The sequence below is a fragment of the Cherax quadricarinatus genome, chromosome 33 (assembly GCF_038502225.1).
Source record: "Cherax quadricarinatus isolate ZL_2023a chromosome 33, ASM3850222v1, whole genome shotgun sequence".
In the NCBI taxonomy this organism is placed as follows: Eukaryota; Metazoa; Arthropoda; class Malacostraca; order Decapoda; family Parastacidae; genus Cherax; species Cherax quadricarinatus.
In genome coordinates, this window is record NC_091324.1 from 691923 (window position 1) to 716843 (window position 24921).

Below are 24921 nucleotides of genomic sequence, written 5' to 3' on the forward strand. Positions count from 1 at the left end.
GATGAATCTTATTGTGGCTAGCTGGTCTAGTGGCTAACGCGACGGGCTGGAGTTTTGAGACTCTATGACCGCGGGTTCAATCCCGGCCGGGGGTATGGAGAATTCATTTGAATTGTCGACCCTTAGTCTGGGCAGTGGCTCGCTGAACACTGAGTCATATTGGGACTTTAGTATCTCGCTCATTTCCTGGCTATCATCTATATATGTCCCATCTCACCTCAGCAGGGACCCAATACTGGATGTTGTGTTTCCCATAGATTTGGCATAAGAGAAGAAGTATTTTTTTCCAGTTTCCTTTATGGCTTCTAGTTCTTCCTGTGATTCTTGTCTCCTGTAAGATTTCTTCAGCTTAAGTTCAGTATTTGCAATTTCATTGACTAGTGCCTCCCTTCGTATTTCAGTGTTGTGGCCAGTGACCACAGTGTTGTGGCCAGTGACCACAGTGTTGTGGCCAGTCACCACAGTGTTGTGGCCAGTGACCACAGTGTTGTGGCCAGTGACCACAGTGTTGTGGCCAGCCACCACAGTGTTGTGGCCAGCCACCACAGTGTTGTGGCCAGTGACCACAGTGTTGTGGCCAGTCACCACAGTGTTGTGGCCAGTGACCACAGTGTTGTGGCCAGTGACCACAGTGTTGTGGCCAGTGACCACAGTGTTGTGGCCAGTGACCACAGTGTTGTGGCCAGTCACCACAGTGTTGTGGCCAGTCACCACAGTGTTGTGGCCAGTCACCACAGTGTTGTGGCCAGTCACCACAGTGTTGCGGCCAGTCACCACAGTGTTGTGGCCAGTCACCACAGTGTTGTGGCCAGTCACCACAGTGTTGTGGCCACAGAACATCCTATTACATTCTATGGTACAATATTTGGAACAATTTAAAAAGTTTAACGGCCTCGGTTCTTACATCTTCACTAGTGTCACTGAGGAGTCGTTATTACTTTCTACCTCGTGTCACCTCTACTTCAAGCAGACTTGAATTACTAACGTTGAATAAGAGTGAAAAACATCGTCATCATCAGGAACTCTTATGTTCTCTTACGATTGACAGAGTTCATAGACATGGTAAATTTTGACTTCAAGTTTGAAGTTAACTTCCTTTAAAGCTTCTCTTAACATAAGTCCCGCATCTTTCTTAATATAAGTCCTGCATCTTTCTTAATATAAGTCCTGCATCTTTCTTAATATAAGTCCTGCATCTTTCTTAATATAAGTCCTGCATCTTTCTTAATATAAGTCCTGCATCTTTCTTAATATAAGTCCCGCATCTTTCTTAATATAAGTCCCGCATCTTTCTTAATATAAGTCCCGCATCTTTCTTAATATAAGTCCTGCATCTTTCTTAATATAAGTCCCGCATCTTTCTTAATATAAGTCCTACATCTTTCTTAATATAAGTCCTGCATCTTTCTTATTGTAAGTCCCGCATCTTTCTTAATACAAGTCCCGCATCTTTCTTAATACAAGTCCCGCATCTTTCTTAATATAAGTCCCGCATCTTTCTTAATATAAGTCCCGCACCTTTCTTAATATAAGTCCCGCATCTTTCTTAATACAAGTCCCGCATCTTTCTTAATATAAGTCCCGCATCTTTCTTAATATAAGTCCCGCATCTTTCTTAATATAAGTCCCGCATCTTTCTTAATATAAGTCTCGCATCTTTCTTAATATAAGTCTCGCATCTTTCTTAATACAAGTCCCGCATCTTTCTTAATATAAGTCCTGCATCTTTCTTAATATAAGTCCCGCATCTTTCTTAATATAAGTCCTGCATCTTTCTTAATATAAGTCCTGCATCTTTCTTAATATAAGTCCTGCATCTTTCTTAATATAAGTCCTGCATCTTTCTTAATATAAGTCCCGCATTTTTCTTAATATAAGTCCTGCATCTTTCTTAATATAAGTCCTGCATCTTTCTTAATATAAGTCCTGCATCTTTCTTAATATAAGTCCTGCATCTTTCTTAATATAAGTCCTGCATCTTTCTTAATATAAGTCCTGCATCTTTCTTAATATAAGTCCTGCATCTTTCTTAATATAAGTCCCGCATCTTTCCTAATATAAGTCCTGCATCTTTCTTAATATAAGTCCTGCATCTTTCTTAATATAAGTCCTGCATCTTTCTTAATATAAGTCCTGCATCTTTCTTAATATAAGTCCCGCATCTTTCTTAATATAAGTCCTGCATCTTTCTTAATATAAGTCCTGCATCTTTCTTAATATAAGTCCTGCATCTTTCTTAATATAAGTCCCGCATCTTTCTTAATATAAGTCCTGCATCTTTCTTAATATAAGTCCTGCATCTTTCTTAATATAAGTCCCGCATCTTTCTTAATATAAGTCCCGCATCTTTCTTAATATAAGTCCTGCATCTTTCTTAATATAAGTCCCGCATCTTTCTTAATATAAGTCTCGCATCTTTCTTAATATAAGTCCTGCATCTTTCTTAATATAAGTCCCGCATCTTTCTTAATATAAGTCCTACATCTTTCTTAATATAAGTCCTGCATCTTTCTTAATATAAGTCCCGCATCTTTCTTAATATAAGTCCCGCATCTTTCTTAATATAAGTCTCGCATCTTTCTTTATATAAGTCTCGCATCTTTCTTAATACAAGTCCCGCATCTTTTTTAATATAAGTCCTGCATCTTTCTTAATATAAGTCCCGCATCTTTCTTAATAATATAAGTCCTGCATCTTTCTTAATATAAGTCCTGCATCTTTCTTAATATAAGTCCTGCATCTTTCTTAATATAAGTCCTGCATCTTTCTTAATATAAGTCCCGCATTTTTCTTAATATAAGTCCTGCATCTTTCTTAATATAAGTCCTGCATCTTTCTTAATATAAGTCCTGCATCTTTCTTAATATAAGTCCTGCATCTTTCTTAATATAAGTCCTGCATCTTTCTTAATATAAGTCCTGCATCTTTCTTAATATAAGTCCTGCATCTTTCTTAATATAAGTCCCGCATCTTTCCTAATATAAGTCCTGCATCTTTCTTAATATAAGTCCTGCATCTTTCTTAATATAAGTCCTGCATCTTTCTTAATATAAGTCCTGCATCTTTCTTAATATAAGTCCCGCATCTTTCTTAATATAAGTCCTGCATCTTTCTTAATATAAGTCCTGCATCTTTCTTAATATAAGTCCTGCATCTTTCTTAATATAAGTCCCGCATCTTTCTTAATATAAGTCCTGCATCTTTCTTAATATAAGTCCCGCATCTTTCTTAATATAAGTCCCGCATCTTTCTTAATATAAGTCCTGCATCTTTCTTAATATAAGTCCCGCATCTTTCTTAATATAAGTCTCGCATCTTTCTTAATATAAGTCCTGCATCTTTCTTAATATAAGTCTCGCATCTTTCTTAATATAAGTCCCGCATCTTTCTTAATATAAGTCCTGCATCTTTCTTAATATAAGTCCTGCATCTTTCTTAATATAAGTCCTGCATCTTTCTTAATATAAGTCCCGCATCTTTCTTAATATAAGTCCTGCATCTTTCTTAATATAAGTCCTGCATCTTTCTTAATATAAGTCCCGCATCTTTCTTAATATAAGTCCCGCATCTTTCTTAATATAAGTCCTGCATCTTTCTTAATATAAGTCCCGCATCTTTCTTAATATAAGTCTCGCATCTTTCTTAATATAAGTCCTGCATCTTTCTTAATATAAGTCTCGCATCTTTCTTAATATAAGTCCCGCATCTTTCTTAATATAAGTCCCGCATCTTTCTTAATATAAGTCCTGCATCTTTCTTAATATAAGTCCCGCATCTTTCTTAATATAAGTCTCGCATCTTTCTTAATATAAGTCCTGCATCTTTCTTAATATAAGTCCCGCATCTTTCTTAATATAAGTCCCGCATCTTTCTTAATATAAGTCCCGCATCTTTCTTAATATAAGTCCTGCATCTTTCTTAATATAAGTCCCGCATCTTTCTTAATATAAGTCTCGCATCTTTCTTAATATAAGTCCTGCATCTTTCTTAATATAAGTCCCGCATCTTTCTTAATATAAGTCTCGCATCTTTCTTAATATAAGTCCCGCATCTTTCTTAATATAAGTCTCGCATCTTTCTTAATATAAGTCTCGCATCTTTCTTAATATAAGTCTCGCATCTTTCTTAATATAAGTCTCGCATCTTTCTTAATATAAGTCTCGCATCTTTCTTAATATAAGTCTCGCATCTTTCTTAATATAAGTCTCGCATCTTTCTTAATATAAGTCTCGCATCTTTCTTAATATAAGTCTCGCATCTTTCTTAATACAAGTCCCGCATCTTTCTTAATATAAGTCTCGCATCTTTCTTAATATAAGTCTCGCATCTTTCTTAATATAAGTCCCGCATCTTTCTTAATATAAGTCTCGCATCTTTCTTAATATAAGTCTCGCATCTTTCTTAATATAAGTCTCGCATCTTTCTTAATATAAGTCCCGCATCTTTCTTAATATAAGTCTCGCATCTTTCTTTATATAAGTCTCGCATCTTTCTTAATACAAGTCCCGCATCTTTCTTAATATAAGTCCTGCATCTTTCTTAATATAAGTCCCGCATCTTTCTTAATAATATAAGTCCTGCATCTTTCTTAATATAAGTCCTGCATCTTTCTTAATATAAGTCCTGCATCTTTCTTAATATAAGTCCTGCATCTTTCTTAATATAAGTCCCGCATTTTTCTTAATATAAGTCCTGCATCTTTCTTAATATAAGTCCTGCATCTTTCTTAATATAAGTCCTGCATCTTTCTTAATATAAGTCCTGCATCTTTCTTAATATAAGTCCTGCATCTTTCTTAATATAAGTCCTGCATCTTTCTTAATATAAGTCCTGCATCTTTCTTAATATAAGTCCCGCATCTTTCCTAATATAAGTCCTGCATCTTTCTTAATATAAGTCCTGCATCTTTCTTAATATAAGTCCTGCATCTTTCTTAATATAAGTCCTGCATCTTTCTTAATATAAGTCCCGCATCTTTCTTAATATAAGTCCTGCATCTTTCTTAATATAAGTCCTGCATCTTTCTTAATATAAGTCCTGCATCTTTCTTAATATAAGTCCCGCATCTTTCTTAATATAAGTCCTGCATCTTTCTTAATATAAGTCCTGCATCTTTCTTAATATAAGTCCCGCATCTTTCTTAATATAAGTCCCGCATCTTTCTTAATATAAGTCCTGCATCTTTCTTAATATAAGTCCCGCATCTTTCTTAATATAAGTCTCGCATCTTTCTTAATATAAGTCCTGCATCTTTCTTAATATAAGTCTCGCATCTTTCTTAATATAAGTCCCGCATCTTTCTTAATATAAGTCCTGCATCTTTCTTAATATAAGTCCTGCATCTTTCTTAATATAAGTCCCGCATCTTTCTTAATATAAGTCCCGCATCTTTCTTAATATAAGTCCTGCATCTTTCTTAATATAAGTCCTGCATCTTTCTTAATATAAGTCCCGCATCTTTCTTAATATAAGTCCCGCATCTTTCTTAATATAAGTCCTGCATCTTTCTTAATATAAGTCCCGCATCTTTCTTAATATAAGTCTCGCATCTTTCTTAATATAAGTCCTGCATCTTTCTTAATATAAGTCTCGCATCTTTCTTAATATAAGTCCCGCATCTTTCTTAATATAAGTCCCGCATCTTTCTTAATATAAGTCCTGCATCTTTCTTAATATAAGTCCCGCATCTTTCTTAATATAAGTCTCGCATCTTTCTTAATATAAGTCCTGCATCTTTCTTAATATAAGTCCCGCATCTTTCTTAATATAAGTCCCGCATCTTTCTTAATATAAGTCCCGCATCTTTCTTAATATAAGTCCTGCATCTTTCTTAATATAAGTCCCGCATCTTTCTTAATATAAGTCTCGCATCTTTCTTAATATAAGTCCTGCATCTTTCTTAATATAAGTCCCGCATCTTTCTTAATATAAGTCTCGCATCTTTCTTAATATAAGTCTCGCATCTTTCTTAATATAAGTCTCGCATCTTTCTTAATATAAGTCTCGCATCTTTCTTAATATAAGTCTCGCATCTTTCTTAATATAAGTCTCGCATCTTTCTTAATATAAGTCTCGCATCTTTCTTAATATAAGTCTCGCATCTTTCTTAATATAAGTCTCGCATCTTTCTTAATATAAGTCTCGCATCTTTCTTAATATAAGTCTCGCATCTTTCTTAATATAAGTCTCGCATCTTTCTTAATACAAGTCCCGCATCTTTCACAACATTGTGAGATCTCACTTTGGACACTCAGGTTATCTGAGAATGCTATTAAATCATTATTTTTTTTTGGGGAGGAACTGACAAAAAAAAATCATCATACGTTATTATGAAGAATAGCCTTCTCTCGTTTTATAATGTGCTTCAACATTTTATAATGTGCTTCAACTCTGCAGTTGTAGTAAGACAAAACCGTAACTTATTCTAGAAGAGGGCGAAAAATATATTTTCCTTGCAGAAATAAAGAATGCAAATGCTATGTACTGTGATTTATTGTTAATTGTGAAGGTGTGTGTTGCAGCGGTGGCGGAGAGGAGACGACACACACACATGTGTCTGAGGAAGAGACCAAGACCAGGGCTCGTATGGCTGAGATCAGAGCACAAATGGCTGACATGAAGCTCAGGAACAAGGTATCTGATGTACATCTCTCTGTGAGGATTATAATTATTAAAAATTATTATGCTTATTATTATTATTGTTATTATTATTATTATTGTACGTTTTATCAAAGGCTAAACCTTTTTCTGGATAATTCAGCGACAGGATTGGTGGAGACTTAATTCTCCGTCCCATTAGAGAGATGCTCGTTACTATTACTGTCATCATCACCATCAGCATTATCATCAAGATCATGATCATCAAGGCCATCATCATTATCAACAAACTCATCATCATGCCTCTTATTGTCATGACCATCATCAGCGTACGTAATAAGGTAAACAAATTACTGGGATTTATATATATTTTAAACAATTATGAGCCTAAAACTGATCCCTGTGGAACGCCACTTGTTACAGATCCCCACTCAGACTTAACCCCATTTATGCACACTCGGCTTCCTATTGGTGAGCCATGACTCGATCCATGACAGCACTTTTTCCCCAGTGCCATGAGCTGCCACTTTCTTTAACAATCTCTGATAATATGGTACTCTATCAAAAGCCTTACTAAAATCCAAATAAACAGTATTGAATGAAGATGAATGGTTCAGAGAACCGACATGTTGATAAATTAGACACATGTGCAACTCTTGGGTATCTTTATTGAGGAAACGTTTCGCCACACAGTGGCTTCATCAGTCCATACAAAGGAGAATCTTGAAGAACAGGAGGAGAATGAGGTAATCAGTCCCTCAACCTTGAGTCGATGTGGTCAGTCCATCAATCTTGAATAGAATGGATCAAGATTGATGGACTGACCACATCGACTCAAGGTTGAGGGACTGATTACCTCATTCTCCTCCTGTTCTTCAAGATTCTCCTTTGTATGGACTGATGAAGCCACTGTGTGGCGAAACGTTTCGTCAATAAAGATACCCAAGAGTTGCACATGTGTCTAATTTATCAATATTGAATGAATTCTTTATCATGATTAACGGCCTCAAAAGCTTTACTGGAGTTTACCTGGAGAGAGCTCCGGGGGCCAACGCCCCCGCGGCCCAGTCTGTGACCAGACCTCCTGGTGGATCAGAGCCTGATCAACCAGGCTGTTACTGCTGGCTGCACGCATTCCAACGTACGAGTCACAGCCCGGCTGGTCAGGTACCGACTTTAGGTGCTTGTCCAGTGCCTGCTTGAAGACGCCCAAGGGTCTATTGGTAATCCCCCTTATGTATGCTGGGAGGCAGTTGAACAGTCTCGGACCCCTGACACTTATTGTATTGTCTCTTAATGTGATAGTGACACCCCTGCTTTTATTGGAGGGACGTTGCATCGTCTGCCGAGTCTTTTGTTTTCGTTGTGAGTGATTTTCGTGTGCAAGTTCGGTACTGTCCCTCTAGGATTTTCCAGGTGTATATAATCATGTATCTCTCCCTCCTGCGTTCCAGGGAATACAGGTTTAGGAACCTCAAGCGCTCCCAGTAATTGAGGTGTTTTATCTCCGTTATGCGCGCCGTGAAGGTTCTCTGTACATTTTCTAGGTCAGCAATTTCACCTGCTTTGAAAGGTGCTGTTAGTGTGCAGCAATATTTCAGCCTAGGTAGAACAAGCGACCTGAAGAGTGTCATCATGGGCTTGGCATCCCTAGTTTTGAAGGTTCTCATTATCTATCCTGTCATTTTTCTAGCAGATGCGATTGATACAATGTTATGGTCCTTGAAGGTGAGATCCTCCGACATGATCACTCCCAGGTCTTTGACGTTGGTTTCTCGCTCTATTTTGCGGAAGGAATTTGTTTTGTACTCTGATGAAGTTTTAATTTCCTCATGTTTACCTTATCGGAGTAATTGAAATTTCTCATCGTTGAACTTCACATTGTTTTCTGCAGCCCACTGAAAGATTTGGTTGATGTCCGCCTGGAGCCTTGCAGTGTCTGCAATGGAAGACACTGTCATGCAGATTCGGGTGTCATCTGCAAAGGAAGACACGGTGCTGTGGCTGACATCCTTGTCTATGTCAGACATGAAGATGAGAAACAATATGGGAGCGAGTACTGTGCCTTGTGGAACAGAGCTTTTCACCGTAGCCGTCTCAGACTTTACTCTGTTGACTACTACTCTTACTGTTATGTTTGTGAGGAAATTATAGATCCATCTACCGACTTTTCCTGTTATTCCTTTTGCACGCATTTTGTGCGCTATTACACCATGGTCACACTTGTCGAAGGCATTTGCAAAGTCTGTATATATTACATCTGCATTCTTTTTGTCTTCTAGTGCATCTAGGACCTTATCGTAGTGATCCAGTAGTTGAGACAGACAGCGACCTGCTCTAAACCCATGTTGCCCTGGGTTGTGTAATTGATGGGTATCTAGATGGGTGGCGATCTTGTATCTTAGGACCCTTTCAAACACTTTTATGATATGGGATGTTAGTGCTATCGGTCTGTAGTTCTTTGCTATTGCTTTACTGCCCCCTTTGTGGAGTATTTATCGCCTGTTCGAAGTCATTTGGTGTCAGGATGATATCAGATAGCTTGTGTTAACCAAATTCTGTGGCTCATAAAAAATTAATTTTGATCTTCGACTCTGTCTTATTAGCGGCTTGCTAAAAACTGAGTCATATTGGGACTTGAGTAGCTCACTCATTTCCTTGCTGTCATCTGTGTAGGACCCATCTTGTTTAAGTAGGGGCCCAATACTGGATGTTATTATCGACTTTGATTTGGCATAAGAAAAGAAATACTTTGGGTTTCTATAAGATTCCTATAAGATTCCTTTAGCTTAAGTTCTATGTTTGCTATTACTGAAGGAAGTTAGTAAATTAGTTAGGCAGGAACGGCCCCTCGTGAAACCATGTTGAGTATCATTAATCAAATTATGCCTATTCAGGTGACTTCTTATATTATCAGCTATAATTGACTCTAGTAATTTGTCTACAATTGAGGTCAGGCTTATTGGGCGGTAATTTGACGGTAACGACTTGTCCCCTGCTTTAAAAATAGGAGTTACATTAGCCATCTTCCACATATCAGACACTACACCTGTTTGTAGAGATAAATTAAAAATATTAGTTAATGGTTCACAGAGTTCCATTTTGCATTCCTTAAGAACCCTTGAAAAAAAATCATCAGGTCCCGGGGATTTATTTTGTTTCGGTCGGTCTACTTGTTGGATAACCATTTCACTAGTGACTGTAATATTACATAATTTATCGTCTTCATACCCACTATAAAAATTAATTACTGGGATATTAGTGTCTTCCTGTGTGAAAACCGAGAGAAAATAATGATTAAAAACTGAGCACATTTCATTCTCCTTGTCAGTAAGATGCCCAAAGTTATTTTTAAGGGGACCTATCTTATCTCTAACTTTTGTTCTATAAATCTGGGAAAAACATTTTGGGTTAGTTTTCGAATCTCTAGCAACTTTAATTTCGTAGTCCCTTTTAGCTTTTCTTATCCCCTTTTTAATGTCCCTTTTAATGTCAGTATACTGATTCATAAGATGACCCTCACCTCTTTTGATGCGCCTATAAATTCATTTCTTTTGCCCTAAAAGATATTTGAGCCTATTGCTCATCCATTTTGGGTCATTTCTATTCAATCTAATTTCTTTATACGGGATGAACGTTCTTTGGGCTGCATGTATAGTGTTTAGAAAGCTGTCATATCTATAGCTCTCTTCGTTATCCCAGTCAACAGATGATAAGTGTTCTCTAAACCCACTGTAATCTGATAAGTGAAAATCTGGGACCGTTACTGAGTTGTTCCTACTATCATACTTCCATTCAATGCTTACGGTAATTGATATGTGGTCGCCTGCCTGCGCCGAATTCCTCTGTAATTTCTAAAATATTAACGAGGGTTTCCTTGTTTGCCAGAACCAAGTCAAGTAGGTTATTTCCCCTTGTAGGTTCTGTCACAAACTGCTTCATAAAACAATCCTGAACTACTAGTAAGTCGTTAGATTCTAAATTCCCAGTCAAAAAATTTCAATCAATCTGACTAACGTTGAAGTTCCCTAGAATTACTACATTTTCATGCCTTCTAGCCTTAACAATTTCCTCTGAAAGTAGTCTCCTTTGGTTCCTATCCAAGTTTGGGGGACGGTATATCACGCCTAAAATAAATTTCTCGTACCCCTCTGAAAATTATATCCAGAGAGACTCTGTATTATTTCAGGCTTTATACCTGTTTTTATGCAACAATTTAAACGATCTCGGACATAGAGTGCCACCCCACCCCCCTTACCGATACTTCTATCTACTTGAAACAATTTAAAACCCTGAATGTGGCATTCAGCAGGCATGTCCCGATTTTTCACATTGAACCACGTCTCAGTTATGGCAAAAACATCAATGTTACCCACACTGGCAACTAATCTCAGTTCGTCCATCTTATTTCTCACACTACTTGTATTAGTATAAAATATCTTTAGAAAACCTCCTTTCTCTTTTCTTGCTGATTTCTGTTCCTCCACTATATCTGTTACTGTCCTTGTCATCTAGTGCCACTGGGTTTCCAATATTCTCCAATAACTCTGCCACATTCTGCCTGTTACTGGTTTCCCTAAAACTCACACTGTCGCTACACTGAGAATTTATTGATTTTGCACAAAAAAAACCCATACCACTATCTGTTTCTACTTTAAAGACCTAACAGCTCCCTCCACTACGTTGGCCAGTGCTCCCACCCCAAACCTAGATAAGTGAACCCCATCCCTGGCATACATGTCATTTCTACCGTAGAAGAGGTCCCAGTTGTCTATGAATGTTACTGAATTTTCCTTAGTGTTTGTCCAGCCAGCAATTGACACCAATTGCCCTGGACAACCATTCATTTCCAACTCCTCTCCTGGGCAAAATGCCACATATCACAGGATTCCCACCCTTCTTCCTAATTATCTCTAGTGCTGTCCTATACCTGCTAATCAGGTCTTCACTCCTTCGTCTGCCTACATCGTTGCCTCCCGCACATAGACAGATAATAGGATTGCTCCCATTACCTTTCATGATATCGTCTAGATGGCAAACAATATCCCCCATCCCAGCCCCATGAGAACATACTCTCTGCCTCCTCTTCCTGTCCCTAAGACAAAAAGCCCTATTAATAAATTTTACCTGACTGTCCCCAACTAAAACAATGTTCCTACCTTCACTGGCGGAGTTCGTCGTGACGTTCTGGATGGTCTTCGTTGGGGTTTCAAGGGATGTCGACTCACTCTCGTCCGCCAATGCTTCCTTGGTGCTCGTTGTGACGTTCCCAGTAGACAACTCACATTCGTCAGGTAGCACCGAAAATGGGTTGGAAGTTTCCACAGTAGTCTTCTGGTTCTTCGTTGTTTCTGCCACTCCAACAGTCTTCTTGATCTTCAGCTTCGTTCCATGTTGCCCGGCCACTGACCAGGTTCCCCTTTAGACCTGAGGACTTGCAACAGGAGGATTGCTGCGAATCTTCTTGTTTTCCTCACCCTAAGCTCCTCTTTTAGCTGCTGGTAGAGTTGCTCAAGAGAGGACATCTTGGTTCAGATTCACAGAGAGCACACAAGACAATTCTTCTCAGAGCTAATTACAGGTCACCACTGGTGACCTGTACTTAGCTCATCGTTATCTACATCACTTACCAAAATTATCACCATTGCTATCATTATCGTCATCAGTATATATATATATATATATATATATATATATATATATATATATATATATATATATATATATATATATATATATATATATATATATTGGATTGGTGAAGCCAGTGTATGGCGAAACGTTACCTCATTCAAGATACCCAAGTGTTGCAAGTGTCTAATTTATCAAGTTGTCGGTTCTCTGAACCATTCATCTACATTCCTGTCTGACACAGCAGCATCTTGGGATCTTAATACAGGGAATTCTTCACTTGCCTAACCCTTGGGCACGACCTACTTCCACATTATTATGATAAAGAATTCGATGTTGTTTATTATATATATATATATATATATATATATATATATATATATATATATATATATATATATATATATATATATATAAATATATATATAAATATATAAATATATATATATATATATATATATATATATATATATATATATATATATATATATATATATATATGTCGTGCCGAATATGTAAAACTGGTCAGTTAGCAAGAACTCATTTAAAATTAAGTCCTTTCCAAAATTTTCTCTTACACGTTTAAAGATATATATTTTTCATTAATGCTAATGTAAAAATTTTTAATTTTGCACCAAAAGAAACTTAGAAAACTTACCTAACCTTGTTTAAACAAGAGCAATTTATTTTAGCCTAACCCAACTAAATATATTTTAGATTTGTTTACAGTAATTTAATACTAAACAGACGCATTGAAATATATTTTTTTCGTTTGGTTCAGAATCATTTTGGCGAAATTATTGCATATACAAATTTTCGCTTGTCCTATATGGCAAGATGAGCGTTGCTATTTAAGCCAAGATCGCAAGTTCTGCCTATTCGGCACGACATTATATATATATATATATATATATATATATATATATATATATATATATATATATATATATATATATATATATAATATATAATATATATATATATATATATATATATATATATATATATATATATTATATATATATATATATATATATATATATATATATATATATATATATATATATATATATATATATATATATATATTTTATATATATATATATATATATATATATATATATATATATATATATATATATATATATACACATACATACATACGTATGTCCACATCTCCGAGGCTATTGGTCCCACAATTTACACCAGAGGTGGATCCATCTTATGTATTATATATATATATATATATATATATATATATATATATATATATATATATATATATATATATATATATATATATATATATATATAAAATCTCGTGCCGAATAGGTAAAACTTGCGATTTTGGATTAAATAGAAACACTCTTCTTATAAACTTACTGACAGACTCGTGACTTAATGCTCAATTTTTTTGTTGAGTTTACCCTAGAGCAGTAAACTCCGTTTTCCTTAAATCCCCCCATGCTTTTTGTTAACATGTGCTGCTATCATGACTTAACAAATGAATAAACATAAACAGAAACGACTAGATGTCCTCCTGGGTTAGCCACCCAGGATAACCCCAGAAAGTCAGTGCGTCATCGAGGACTGTCTAACTTATTTCCATTGTGGTCCTCAATCTTGTCCCCCAGGATGCGACCCACACCGGTCGACTAACACCCAGGTACCTACTTGCTGCTAGGTGAACAGGACAAGTGTAAGGAACTGACTCACGAAATCGTGATGACACGATTGCAAACAAAAAAACCACGGGTGGGATTAGAACCCGCGATCCGAGTCTCAAAACTCGCTAACGCGTCGGTCTGGAGTCTTGAACTCTCTGATCGCGGGTTTTAACACGGCCAATGTTTCCACCCTTGCTGGGAATTGAACCACGGACACCCAGCATGTGAAGCGAAAGCGTTGTCTACCAGGACACGGGCCACCTTCCATTTGCTAATTCAGTGGGGCCTTATTGGTCTTCAATTCAATTTCTACTATTCTTTAATTCTTCAAATGTTATATGTGGTATTTTTTCTAGTTATTTCACTGTCCGCCATTCCAGCTCATATACGTGATTAAAATCCGCTACATTAAAAATTCTTCTTTTGTGAACACGTTCAAAAACGTTCCATTTTATATATATATATATATATATATATATATATATATATATATATATATATATATATATATATATATATATATATATATATATATATATATTTATATATACGTATATATATATACGTATATATCTTTGTATTTCTATACTTTCTGCCCTTACCTTTGTAACTTGCTCAGCTGTCATAACTTTGGGGTCCGGTCCCTGGACCCACTGTGTACCTCTGTCATCTTTTGACTCCCTCCCACAGGATAGGTATGGGATGTATAATAAACATATTAAACTAAAAACTAACCTGAAAGTTCACTTTCTATATCAATTCCTGTTCTTTCTTCCTGTTCCAAACATCTCCATCTTCCCTCACATCATTCTTTACTATTTCCGCATATTTTCCTCTTTGTTTAGGGAATCATTGTATTCCAGTAAATTTATCGGAAATTCTGCCTTACAGCCATGCAATTTTGTTCATTATAATCTAGTCGTTTCTGTTTGTGTTTATTCATTTGTTAAGTCATGTTATCAGCACATGTTATATGCAATATAACAATGATCACTCAAGGTTCAGCAACATCACGGATGGCCAACTTATGGCGCATGAGCCAGAAATGTAACATTGCATGATTAGAAGTGGTGCATTATACCCCAGTGATAATAAAAAAAGCAAGCCCACTTATACCAAAAATATTAACCAATAACCGGTTTGTAGAAATTTGAAACTGCAGGGCTAGAACAAATTATTTCCCAGCTTAATAAATGATGTCAATGCATTCAAGATGAAGTTAAAACTGTTAACCTCTCAATTAGAAAATGAGCATTTGCGCCAGTTTACTCATTTAAAAGAACAGAGTGAATGTGCTGAAGATAATGGCAATTTTACAGAATATATTGAAAAAATAAGATTTCAAGAGTCATTTAAAAGTCGTTTTAGTGATCTTGCGAAAGAAAAAGACTCTACTCGCATTTATAAACCCATTTTCACTTAGAGAAAAAAAAAATCCTGAAGATGCCTAGTAACGTACAAATGGAACTTATTGATTTGAAAGCAAATTCGTTACTGAAAATCTAATCCCTCAGTCCCAAACGCTTCTGACATAATTATTTTTTGGCGATAATTACCCAGTGAACATTTTCCAGAGCTAAGAAAATTTGCCCAGAGTAATATCTCTTATTTTGGAACAACGTACAGATGTGAAAAGCATCTTCATCCATGAAATTGTTCAAAAACAGACTGAGGTCACGACTGATAGAAATTTGAAGAATTTTCTGCTGCTCTCAGTAACTAATTTAACTCCTAACATTACAAGCTTGAAATTAAAGCAGACTCGAAACTCTCATTAAAATAAGTAATGTTTACCTTGTCTTTATATTAAATCATGTAAAAATGCTAAATATGTCCATATTAACATAATTTTTAAAGAACTGAATAAGGTATGGTATGACACATCTGAACTAAAGCGTGAAAAAATGGCGCATGGAATACGGAAGGTTGGCCACGCCTTATTTACATAGTTTGTCTTGAAAAATTTTTCCTTTGTTCTAGGAAAAACTATATCAGATATATACTGAAAACACTTTAAGCCTCATAGACTACCTGTCAGTACACAGGAGGGCCCCACTTATACAGCAGGTTAGGTTCTGGGCTACTGCTGTGAAGTGAAAATCGCTGTAAAGTGAAGCTTACCCTTTTTTCACTTTCAAATGCATATAAAAGCCTAATAACACGTTTACACTATCATTTATGAAGTGAGTAATACAGCTAGGCCTAAAAAATGCATATACAGTACACGTATTTCTTACATTAAAATATTTTCGTACTTAGCTTGTAGAGAGTGGTGAATACATTTATTGTAGGAAATGTGAGTAAATGAAGAATGAGTATAACTGAAAACGGCTACATTAGCAAAACGCTGTAAAGCGGGACCTGCCTGTAGTTAATTTCACCAGATAGAGTAACTTTTTTAATTTTTGTTTTCACTCACATCAGCAGTTGCCTGAGTCTTGTATGGAACCTCTCCTTCACCTTATCCCAACTATTACATTGGTCTGCATTTGGAATGTTTTTAATTTTTATTTTTATTCATGGTTGCGATCTTACATATTCTTGGGCTGCTGATTGTAAATAACTAAACCATTTTGTTCTATCATGTAAGGATTTTGAATAAAATACAAATTAATGATAAAAAATGTGAATTTTTAATAAATTGTTAATTTATTAAAATTAGGCAAGTAATCATGGAAAAGCACATTCTGTTAGTTTCAAGAACACAGGAATATCCTACTGGAACCACTCTCCTTGTTCCTCACTGTAGTTCCCACAGTTGTTGGGAAAATAATCAAGATGTGAGTGCAAAAAGTGCATCTTCACACACATTCTTGACCCAAGTTATTGGAAACTTGGGATCAGGTCTTGCATCATTTTTTTTCATATTCGGGGGAGCGCCTGTTTTCCAGGAAGTTGTAGATAATCTGCTTGAATGAAAATAGTCATTCACCTCGACACTTGCTGATGCTTCATCAAAATGTTTGTCCTTCATCAGTTCTTGAATCTGAGGGCCAACAAAGATTCCTGCCTTTAGCTTGCCTTCACTCATACGAGGAAACTTTGACTCAAGGTACTTGACAGCAGTTCCATTCTTGTTCAAGGCCTTCACAAAATTTTTCATAGGCCCTAATTTGATGTGGAGTGGTGGCATCAGAATTTTCTTGGGGTCAACTAGTGGCACAGTTTCCACGTTGTGATTTCCCGGTAAGAAGCTGGTCCTTGGTGGCCAATCTTTTGTTCATAGTGCTGGCTATCTGCCCTACTATCCCAAAGACACACAAAACAGGGATACTCGGTGTATCCACCTTGAAGACCTAGTAGGAGAGTATTGCGCCCCATGAATGGGGCACAATGTTTATAAATAATGTACATATATATATATTGTAATTATCTTGTACATTATCTTTGATATAAGTTTATATTGCTGATATTTTCAGTATTAGCTAAATTGAGAATATCTTGCTTGATATAATTATTTGACTTAGCTTATATCAATAGGTAGGATGTAACATTTACACATGTGCTCGTTGTTTGAGTGTTGAGTGGCTAACTACCGCTCGCTTGTTTACCTGCCGGCTTCTCTGGATTATTATTATTATAATCAATGGGGAAGCGCTAAACCCGGAGGATTATACAGCGCCTAAGGGGGGGGTGAAAGGCATTTAGGCTTAATTCGGGGAACTGGAGCACAGATCCAATTCCCTAAATCAAGAGCCCCTCACCAACATCAAGGAACCTTCCTTGAGGGGCGGCTTCTCTGGAGTACCTGGGCGAGTCATGTGATCAGTCGCGTGATCGCACCTGGGATTTTAGACTGCCTTGCCTTTATTTCTCTCTTCTCTGCTGGTGCTGGTTTGACCAACACCTCCCTCTCTTGTCTCTGGTTTTGTTCGTTATTTAGACTCTGTTTTGGCAGAGTATGATTTCGGTGGTGAGACAAAACATAATTCTCTTAACTCTGTGTAACTCTATTCACAGAGCATAGTGATTTTCGACCTTTTACCGAGGTTGTGTGTCGTACTGACACTCTTAGATACCCCAGGTCCTGAGCTATAGCTTCTGACCTAATCTGTTCTGGCATCTGCACGCTGTCGTAGTCGGGGATTTGGTTATGTTGAACCTAGATTTAGTATTAAGGGAGTTTTACGCCTTTTATGGAGGATCTGCTGAAGGTCCCCGGTTAGGGTCGTTATGTTGTCTCCTTGTTCCTGACTCAGTGCTGTTGCTGCTTGTGACATTTTTGTTTAGCGAATCGTTCGCCGTACTGTTCAAGCAAGCTGTTCTGACGTTTAGTCAATCACTGTTTAAGTGGAGCACTTACATTCACACACACTCACTTGTATATATATTATTATTGTATAATTGCTGACAACGTACCAGACGGTACTTAAGATATGTGCCCTCAGCACATTAATTCTGTATAATGTTTCTTTGCTGTACAAGGGAAGTGTAGGAGTTCATATCCTAATTTACATCATTAATTTACTTTGATTTTGTCCACCTAGACAACTTTAATTTTATTAAGAAACATATCTTAATTTTAATTTCGATTAGTTAGTATCCTATCAGTTGTGATCCTAAAATACTTATGATAAACTTTAACGGATAATTGGACCAGTATACTGACTACTTGTTACAAAAACCCAGTAACAGGCTGAATGCTAGAGGGGCAGACCTTTCTAGTATTCTCTGGAGATCTCGATGCTTAACAGATATCGCGTTTTTTGTAACAAATGGGGGGGGGGGCTTGTCCGGGAGTCTTTCGATTCAAGGTGTTGGGGAAATTGTCTATTTTGACATACTTGCCTCTTCAAGGGGGGCTCCTTGGCGTGGTGAAGAGGCTCTTGGTCTGAGGAATTAGCCCTGTCGGTCTTCTTCCTCAGACCGAACCTAATTACCCCCCATTCTCCCCTCCCCTATCCCATCCTCCCCATCCTCCCCTTTTTCCATTCCTCCTCCTCCTCCTCACCCCTCCCTTTTGCCCTTCCTCTTTTTAGCCTTCGTGATTTCTCCCACAGGCGCGCTAGTTCCTAGGTAGGGGAAAGGACACCGGGGTCCATCCCATTCCGTTGAGGTTTCTTGGCGGTGGCGTAGTTTGCCGTGGAATCTGGATTGCCTAGGGATGTCCCGATCCCTCTCCGGTATCCCGGAGTAGCTTTGGGTGTCTTTTGGGCGACGGGTGTATCTCTGGAAGCCACCTTTCGGATTCCGGGGGTGGTGGCTGAAGGAGGTATGCTTTGTGGCGGATATCCGGCCGCCCTCTCTTTTGTCCACCGAGGTAGCTCGGCAGATGTGAGGTTGCTATCCCAGATTGCTGGTTTACTGGCATGAAGGGTAGGGTATGGCACGGGTTCCATGCTGCATCTGCGCTACTAGCGGTGTCGAGTCCTCTTGGGCGCGGAGGGAGATTTCTGACCCTTTCATTCCTCCTAGGAACTATCCCTCCCCGGTCCCCCCTTTTTTTTTCTTTTTTTTTATTTTTATTTTCTTTTCTTCTTTCTTTTTTTTTCTTAAAAACAAAAAGAAAGAAGTAACCTAACCATGGCAGCCCTAGTCCATGAACCTGGTACCCCCGGGCCCCTTCTTGATACCGCACCCCGTTCTGACCCCGCCTCGTCTTTGGACCACTCTTCAGACATTCCTCATGCCTCTGTACCTATTGCCGGTGCTGTTTCCTCACCCGCTTCAGGTACTGAGGCCTCGACTGACTCCTTTGATTTATCAGACCTTCGCTCTCCTCTGACTATGCTTCCGGCCTCTCCCTCTACGGTGCGGCAATTTTCAAATCGCCGACCCGTTCCACGTCGGACCAACTCTGGTCCCACGCCTAAACGTCAGCGACAATTACCTACTGATGATACTTCTCCACCTTCACCTTCTCGTTCTTCTCAGAAACGATCGACACGTCCTTCACTACCTTTCCACGCTCAGTTTCAGACTGAACAGTGGACTAAATTCTTCACTTTACGACCAACTTCCTCTACTGCCTATCTTTCTGACCATAGTATTGGCAAGGCACTCCTACGCCATGTTGGTAAAGATATTTCTTTTCATGCTCTTAAGAGCGGTACGCGCATCATTACCGTACAGAATGCTACCCAGGCTCGTGAGCTCTCTCGTCTTTCCCATATAGATACTGTTCCTGTCACCCTTGAAAAACATCATTCCCTCAATTCTTGTAGTGGTACCGTTATTCTGCCCCATACCATAGTTCAACAAAATTTCCAGACATGTGGCACCGACATTCTAGAACAGCTGGAACTCCAAGATCTCCCAATCCTCAAGGTAGACACTTACGTTCTTCCTGCCCGTGGGCGGAGACGATACCCTAGCAATGTGGCTCGTTTAACTTTTGACAGCCGAGAACTCCCATCCTCAGTTTATATAGCAGGACATCGGTTACAATTTCGAAAGGTGATCCCTACACCACAACAGTGTAGAAATTGCTGGCGATTTGGCCATCCAGCGAAATATTGCAGATCTATCGCCGAATGCCCAGTCTGTGGTGCCGATGACCATTCTAATACGTCTTGCAATCGATCTCCCTCTTGCCTTAACTGTCATGAGGCTCACCCTTCGTATTCTCGCCATTGTCAGGTCTATTTAAACGAGCGGGAAATCCGTTACCTCAAAGAGACAGAAGGTCTCCCTTATGCCATGGCAGTTTCTCATCTCCGCCTCCAAGGGAGACTCCCACGTGTTTCTTATTCCCGTGTTTCAAAACGTCCCCCCACTTCTGGTATCCCATCTTCTACACCCACCTCTGTGGTTACCTCTCCCATAATCACTCCTGTATCTAATCCTTTTGCTGTCCTCGGCTCAGACGTCCCTACTTCAACGCCTCAGTCTAATCTCGCTTCTTCGAGTTCTCTCTTACAAGCCTCAGTATCGACGAGACCTCGTACGACACCTCTTCCCAATCGTCCCTCTACTTCTCAAAAGTCAAAAAAAGGTCCGGTAACACCTCCTACCCATCTTCCACCTCCTCATTTTACCCTCCCTGTCTCTGTCCCTAGTTCTTCCCCTCTCACTGGCTCAGTTACAAGTGCAGAGGTTCACCCTCCTCCTCGTAATGTACCTTCCTCCCCTGTTCCCTCCCAAGTTTCTTCCTCTTCTGCCACCTCCCAGGTTCCTGTCTCTTCTGTCCCCTGCCACGCTTCTCCAGTTCCCTCCACCCTTTTGCCCCCCCTACCTTGGTACAGTTCCAATCTTTACTCATCCTCCCCCTACCATTCCCAATATTGTCTCCCATACGACATCTCTGAATTCCGAAACACTTGAAGCAATCTCTGAATATATTGCAGAGATCAAACCATCGATGGACACTGATCCACCTTCCGCTCTTTCTCTCTCCTCTGCTCCATCTGCGCAACTCCTTTCTTCACAGCGCACCGTTCCTTCGCTGCTTGAACATTTTCCACTGCCTCCGCATGTGGACTTTTCTAACCCTTCTAGTCCGTAGGAACCCTTACCTGCGGATTTCAAGTATCTTTATCATTGCCAATCATGGCCTTTTTACAGTGGAATATACGCGGCCTCAGGGGTAATCGGGGTGAGCTTCAGATGTTACTCTCCCAGTTTGCCCCTGTTGGTGTTTGCTTACAGGAACCAAAATTACACTCTGCTGTTATTTCTCACATCGCAGGCTATAATTTATTGTATTCTTCAGATCCTTTTCCTGATGGGACCTTTAATGAAAGTGCCCTTCTTCTCCGCACTAATATTCCGTACCATCAGCTATTTGTTCATACTTCGCTGCATTACACAGCAGCCCGTATCCACTTACATAGGTGGTATACGCTCTGTTCTTTATATCTCTCTCCTTCTCGGGCATTATCTATTCCGGATTTTGCCTTCCTTGCTTCGTCATTACAGCCACCGATTCTGTTACTTGGTGATTTTAATGCCCACCATTTCCTCTGGGGAGGGTCTCACTGTGATTCCCGTGGAATTCAGTTAGAGGCTTTTCTTGCCACCCACCCCCTCCATGTTTTAAATACAGGTACTCACACCCATTTTGATCCTCGGACTCATACTCTCTCTTGCATCGATCTCTCAGTTTGCTCTTCCTCCGCCGCATTAGACTTTACTTGGTCTGTTCTCCCGGACTTACATGACAGTGATCATTTCCCAATCATTCTTACTTCCCCTTCATATTCGCCACCTCTTCGCACCCCACGCTGGCAATTTAATCGGGCAAATTGGAACCTTTACTCACACCTGACTGTTTTTAAAGAGGTTCCTTCTTCGTCCTCCATCGATGAGCTTTTACACCTCTTCTCGTCCTCCGTTTTCACCGCAGCTTCTCATTCTATACCCCAAACTTCGGGCAGGCATTCTCAGAAATGCGTGCCTTGGTGGTCTCCTGCTTGTGCTCGTGCAGTACGTTTGAAACGCGCTGCATGGGGCAGGTACCGGTACAATAGAACCACAGAGCGACTCCTTGATTTTAAACAGAAGCGTGCGATCGCTCGCCGTGTCATCCGTGACGCTAAACGCACTTGCTGGCGAGATTATGTCTCCACCATCACCTCTGCTTCCTCTATGAGTGCAGTCTGGAAAAAAGTACGAAAACTGAGTGGTAAATATTCTCCTGACCCGGCTCCTGTTCTGCGGGTTGCCGGTGTTGATATAGCAAACCCACTAGATGTTGCCAATGAAATTGGCAATCATCTGGTCCGTATTTCTCAGGGACTCCATCTATGCCCCTCATTTCTTTCCTCAAAGTCTGCCAGAGAGTTAGCACCCTTGGACTTTTCTTCTCTCAGAGAAGAACAGTATAATGTGCCTTTTACACTTCAAGAACTGGAGGCAACACTCTCAGCTTGTCGATCATCGGCAGCTGGGCCCGACGACATTCATATTCGTATGCTACAACATTTACATCAGTCAGCCCTTGCAGTCCTATTACGCCTTTACAATCTTATTTGGTCACAAGGAGTTCTTCCACAGCTGTGGAAATCCGCCATTGTTCTCCCTTTCCGCAAACCAGGCACTACGGGACATGAAACCTCCCACTATCGTCCCATTGCTCTTACCAGTGCAGTTTGCAAAGTAATGGAACGTCTAGTAAATAGACGTTTAGTGTGGTATTTAGAGACACACAACAGTCTCTCCACTCGTCAATATGGCTTTCGTAAGGGACGTTCTACCATAGACCCCTTACTGCGCTTGGATACGTATGTTCGTAATGCCTTTGCGAATAACCACTCAGTTATTGCCATATTTTTTGACCTTGAGAAGGCATATGACACAACTTGGAGGTATAATATTTTAGCCCAAGCCCACTCCTTAGGCCTTCGAGGCAATCTACCATCCTTCCTTAAGAACTTTTTAACTGACAGGCATTTCCGTGTTCGGGTTAATAATGTGCTCTCCCCGGACTTTATCCAAGCTGAAGGTGTCCCCCAGGGATGTGTTCTGAGCACAACACTTTTTCTCCTTGCTATTAATGATTTGGCCTCTAGTCTTCCATCAAATATTTGGTCATCACTCTATGTTGATGACTTCGCTATTGCCTGTGCAGGCGCTGACTGTCACCTCCTTACAGTTTCTCTCCAGCATGCAGTCGACCGTGTTTCCAATTGGGCCACCACACATGGGTTTAAATTTTCCAGCACTAAAACCCACCAAATCACTTTCACTAGACGCTCTGTCATCTCCGATCATCCTTTGTACCTCTATGGCTCCCGTATCCCTGAACGTGATACAGTCAAGTTTCTGGGCCTCCTCTTTGATCGTAGGTTATCCTGGAAACCTCACATTACCTCTCTGAAGGCAACTTGTCACAGCCGGCTGAACCTTCTTAAAACCCTTGCTCATCTTTCGTGGGGAGCTGATCGTCGAACCCTCCTTCACCTACATTCCACCCTTATTTTATCGAAACTTGATTATGGTGACCAGATCTATTCAGCGGCATCTCCTGCTACTCTCTCTAGCCTTAACCCCATTCATCACCAAGGATTACGTTTATGCCTTGGTGCTTTTCGCTCTTCCCATGTCGAAAGCCTCTATGCAGAAGCGAACGTTCCATCCTTATCCGATCGCCGTGATGCCCATTGCCTGCGCTACTATGTACGCTCTCATGATCTCCGCAATCCTTCCATTTATAGAATGGTCACTGATATTAGTAGACATTCTTTATTTGTTCGCCGCCCTTGCTTACTCCGTCCCTTCTCTCTTCGCCTTCATTCGCTCTTGTCTTCTCTTCAACTACCACCTTTCTATGTACATGTAGCATCTCACTTTTCCCTACCCCCCTGGGAAGTTCCAGCTGTTCGAGTCTGTTCTTTCTCCCTCCCTTGCTCGAAAGCCCAACTGTCTACGGTCGCTTCCCGCTCTCTTTTTCTTGACCACTTTCACTCTCATTCTCATGCCATTGCTGTGTACACAGATGGCTCTAAGTCTTCTGACGGCGTAGGATTCGCAGCAGTGTTTCCGGACAGCGTCGTACAAGGGCATTTACTATCTTCAGCTAGTATTTTTACTGCTGAATTATATGCCATCCTTACAGCACTTATCCGTATTGCATCTATGCCTGTGTCATCATTTGTGGTTGTCTCAGACTCCCTTAGTGCTTTACAGGCTATACAAAAATTTGATACACCTCGCCCCTTAGTCCTCCGTATCCAACTTTGGCTACGCCGCATCTTTACTAAGCATAAAGATATTGTTTTTTGTTGGGTCCCTGGTCATGTTGACGTACAGGGCAATGAACAGGCAGACACTGCTGCGCGGTCAGCAGTACATGACCTACCAGTTTCTTATAGAGGTATTCCATGTACGGACTATTTTGCTGTAATATCTTCCCACCTTCGCACCCGTTGGCAACAACGTTGGTCTACTATGCTCGGCAACAAACTTCAGTCTATTAAACCGAGTATAGGTTACTGGCCGTCTTCTTATCACCAGTGTCGAGGTTGGGAGACTACTCTCTCCCGTCTTCGCATTGGCCATACTCGTCTTACTCATGGATATCTCATGGAGAGGCGTCTTGCTCCTCTCTGTGAGAATTGCCAAGCTCCATTATCAGTCAGCCACATTC

The 24921-nt window shown here is 39.5% G+C and overlaps 1 protein-coding gene across 2 annotated transcripts in view; it reads left to right on the plus strand.

Annotated features, from left to right (window-relative positions):
* LOC128693900 (AN1-type zinc finger protein 4-like) overlaps positions 1 to 24921 on the plus strand; it is a 70670-nt gene that overhangs the window by 33014 nt on the left and 12735 nt on the right. For both annotated transcript variants that reach the window (XM_070090752.1, XM_070090753.1), the window contains one exon: positions 6522 to 6633. In XM_070090752.1, the coding sequence (XP_069946853.1) occupies positions 6522 to 6633 (112 nt within the window). The remainder of the gene's footprint in view (positions 1 to 6521; positions 6634 to 24921) is intronic.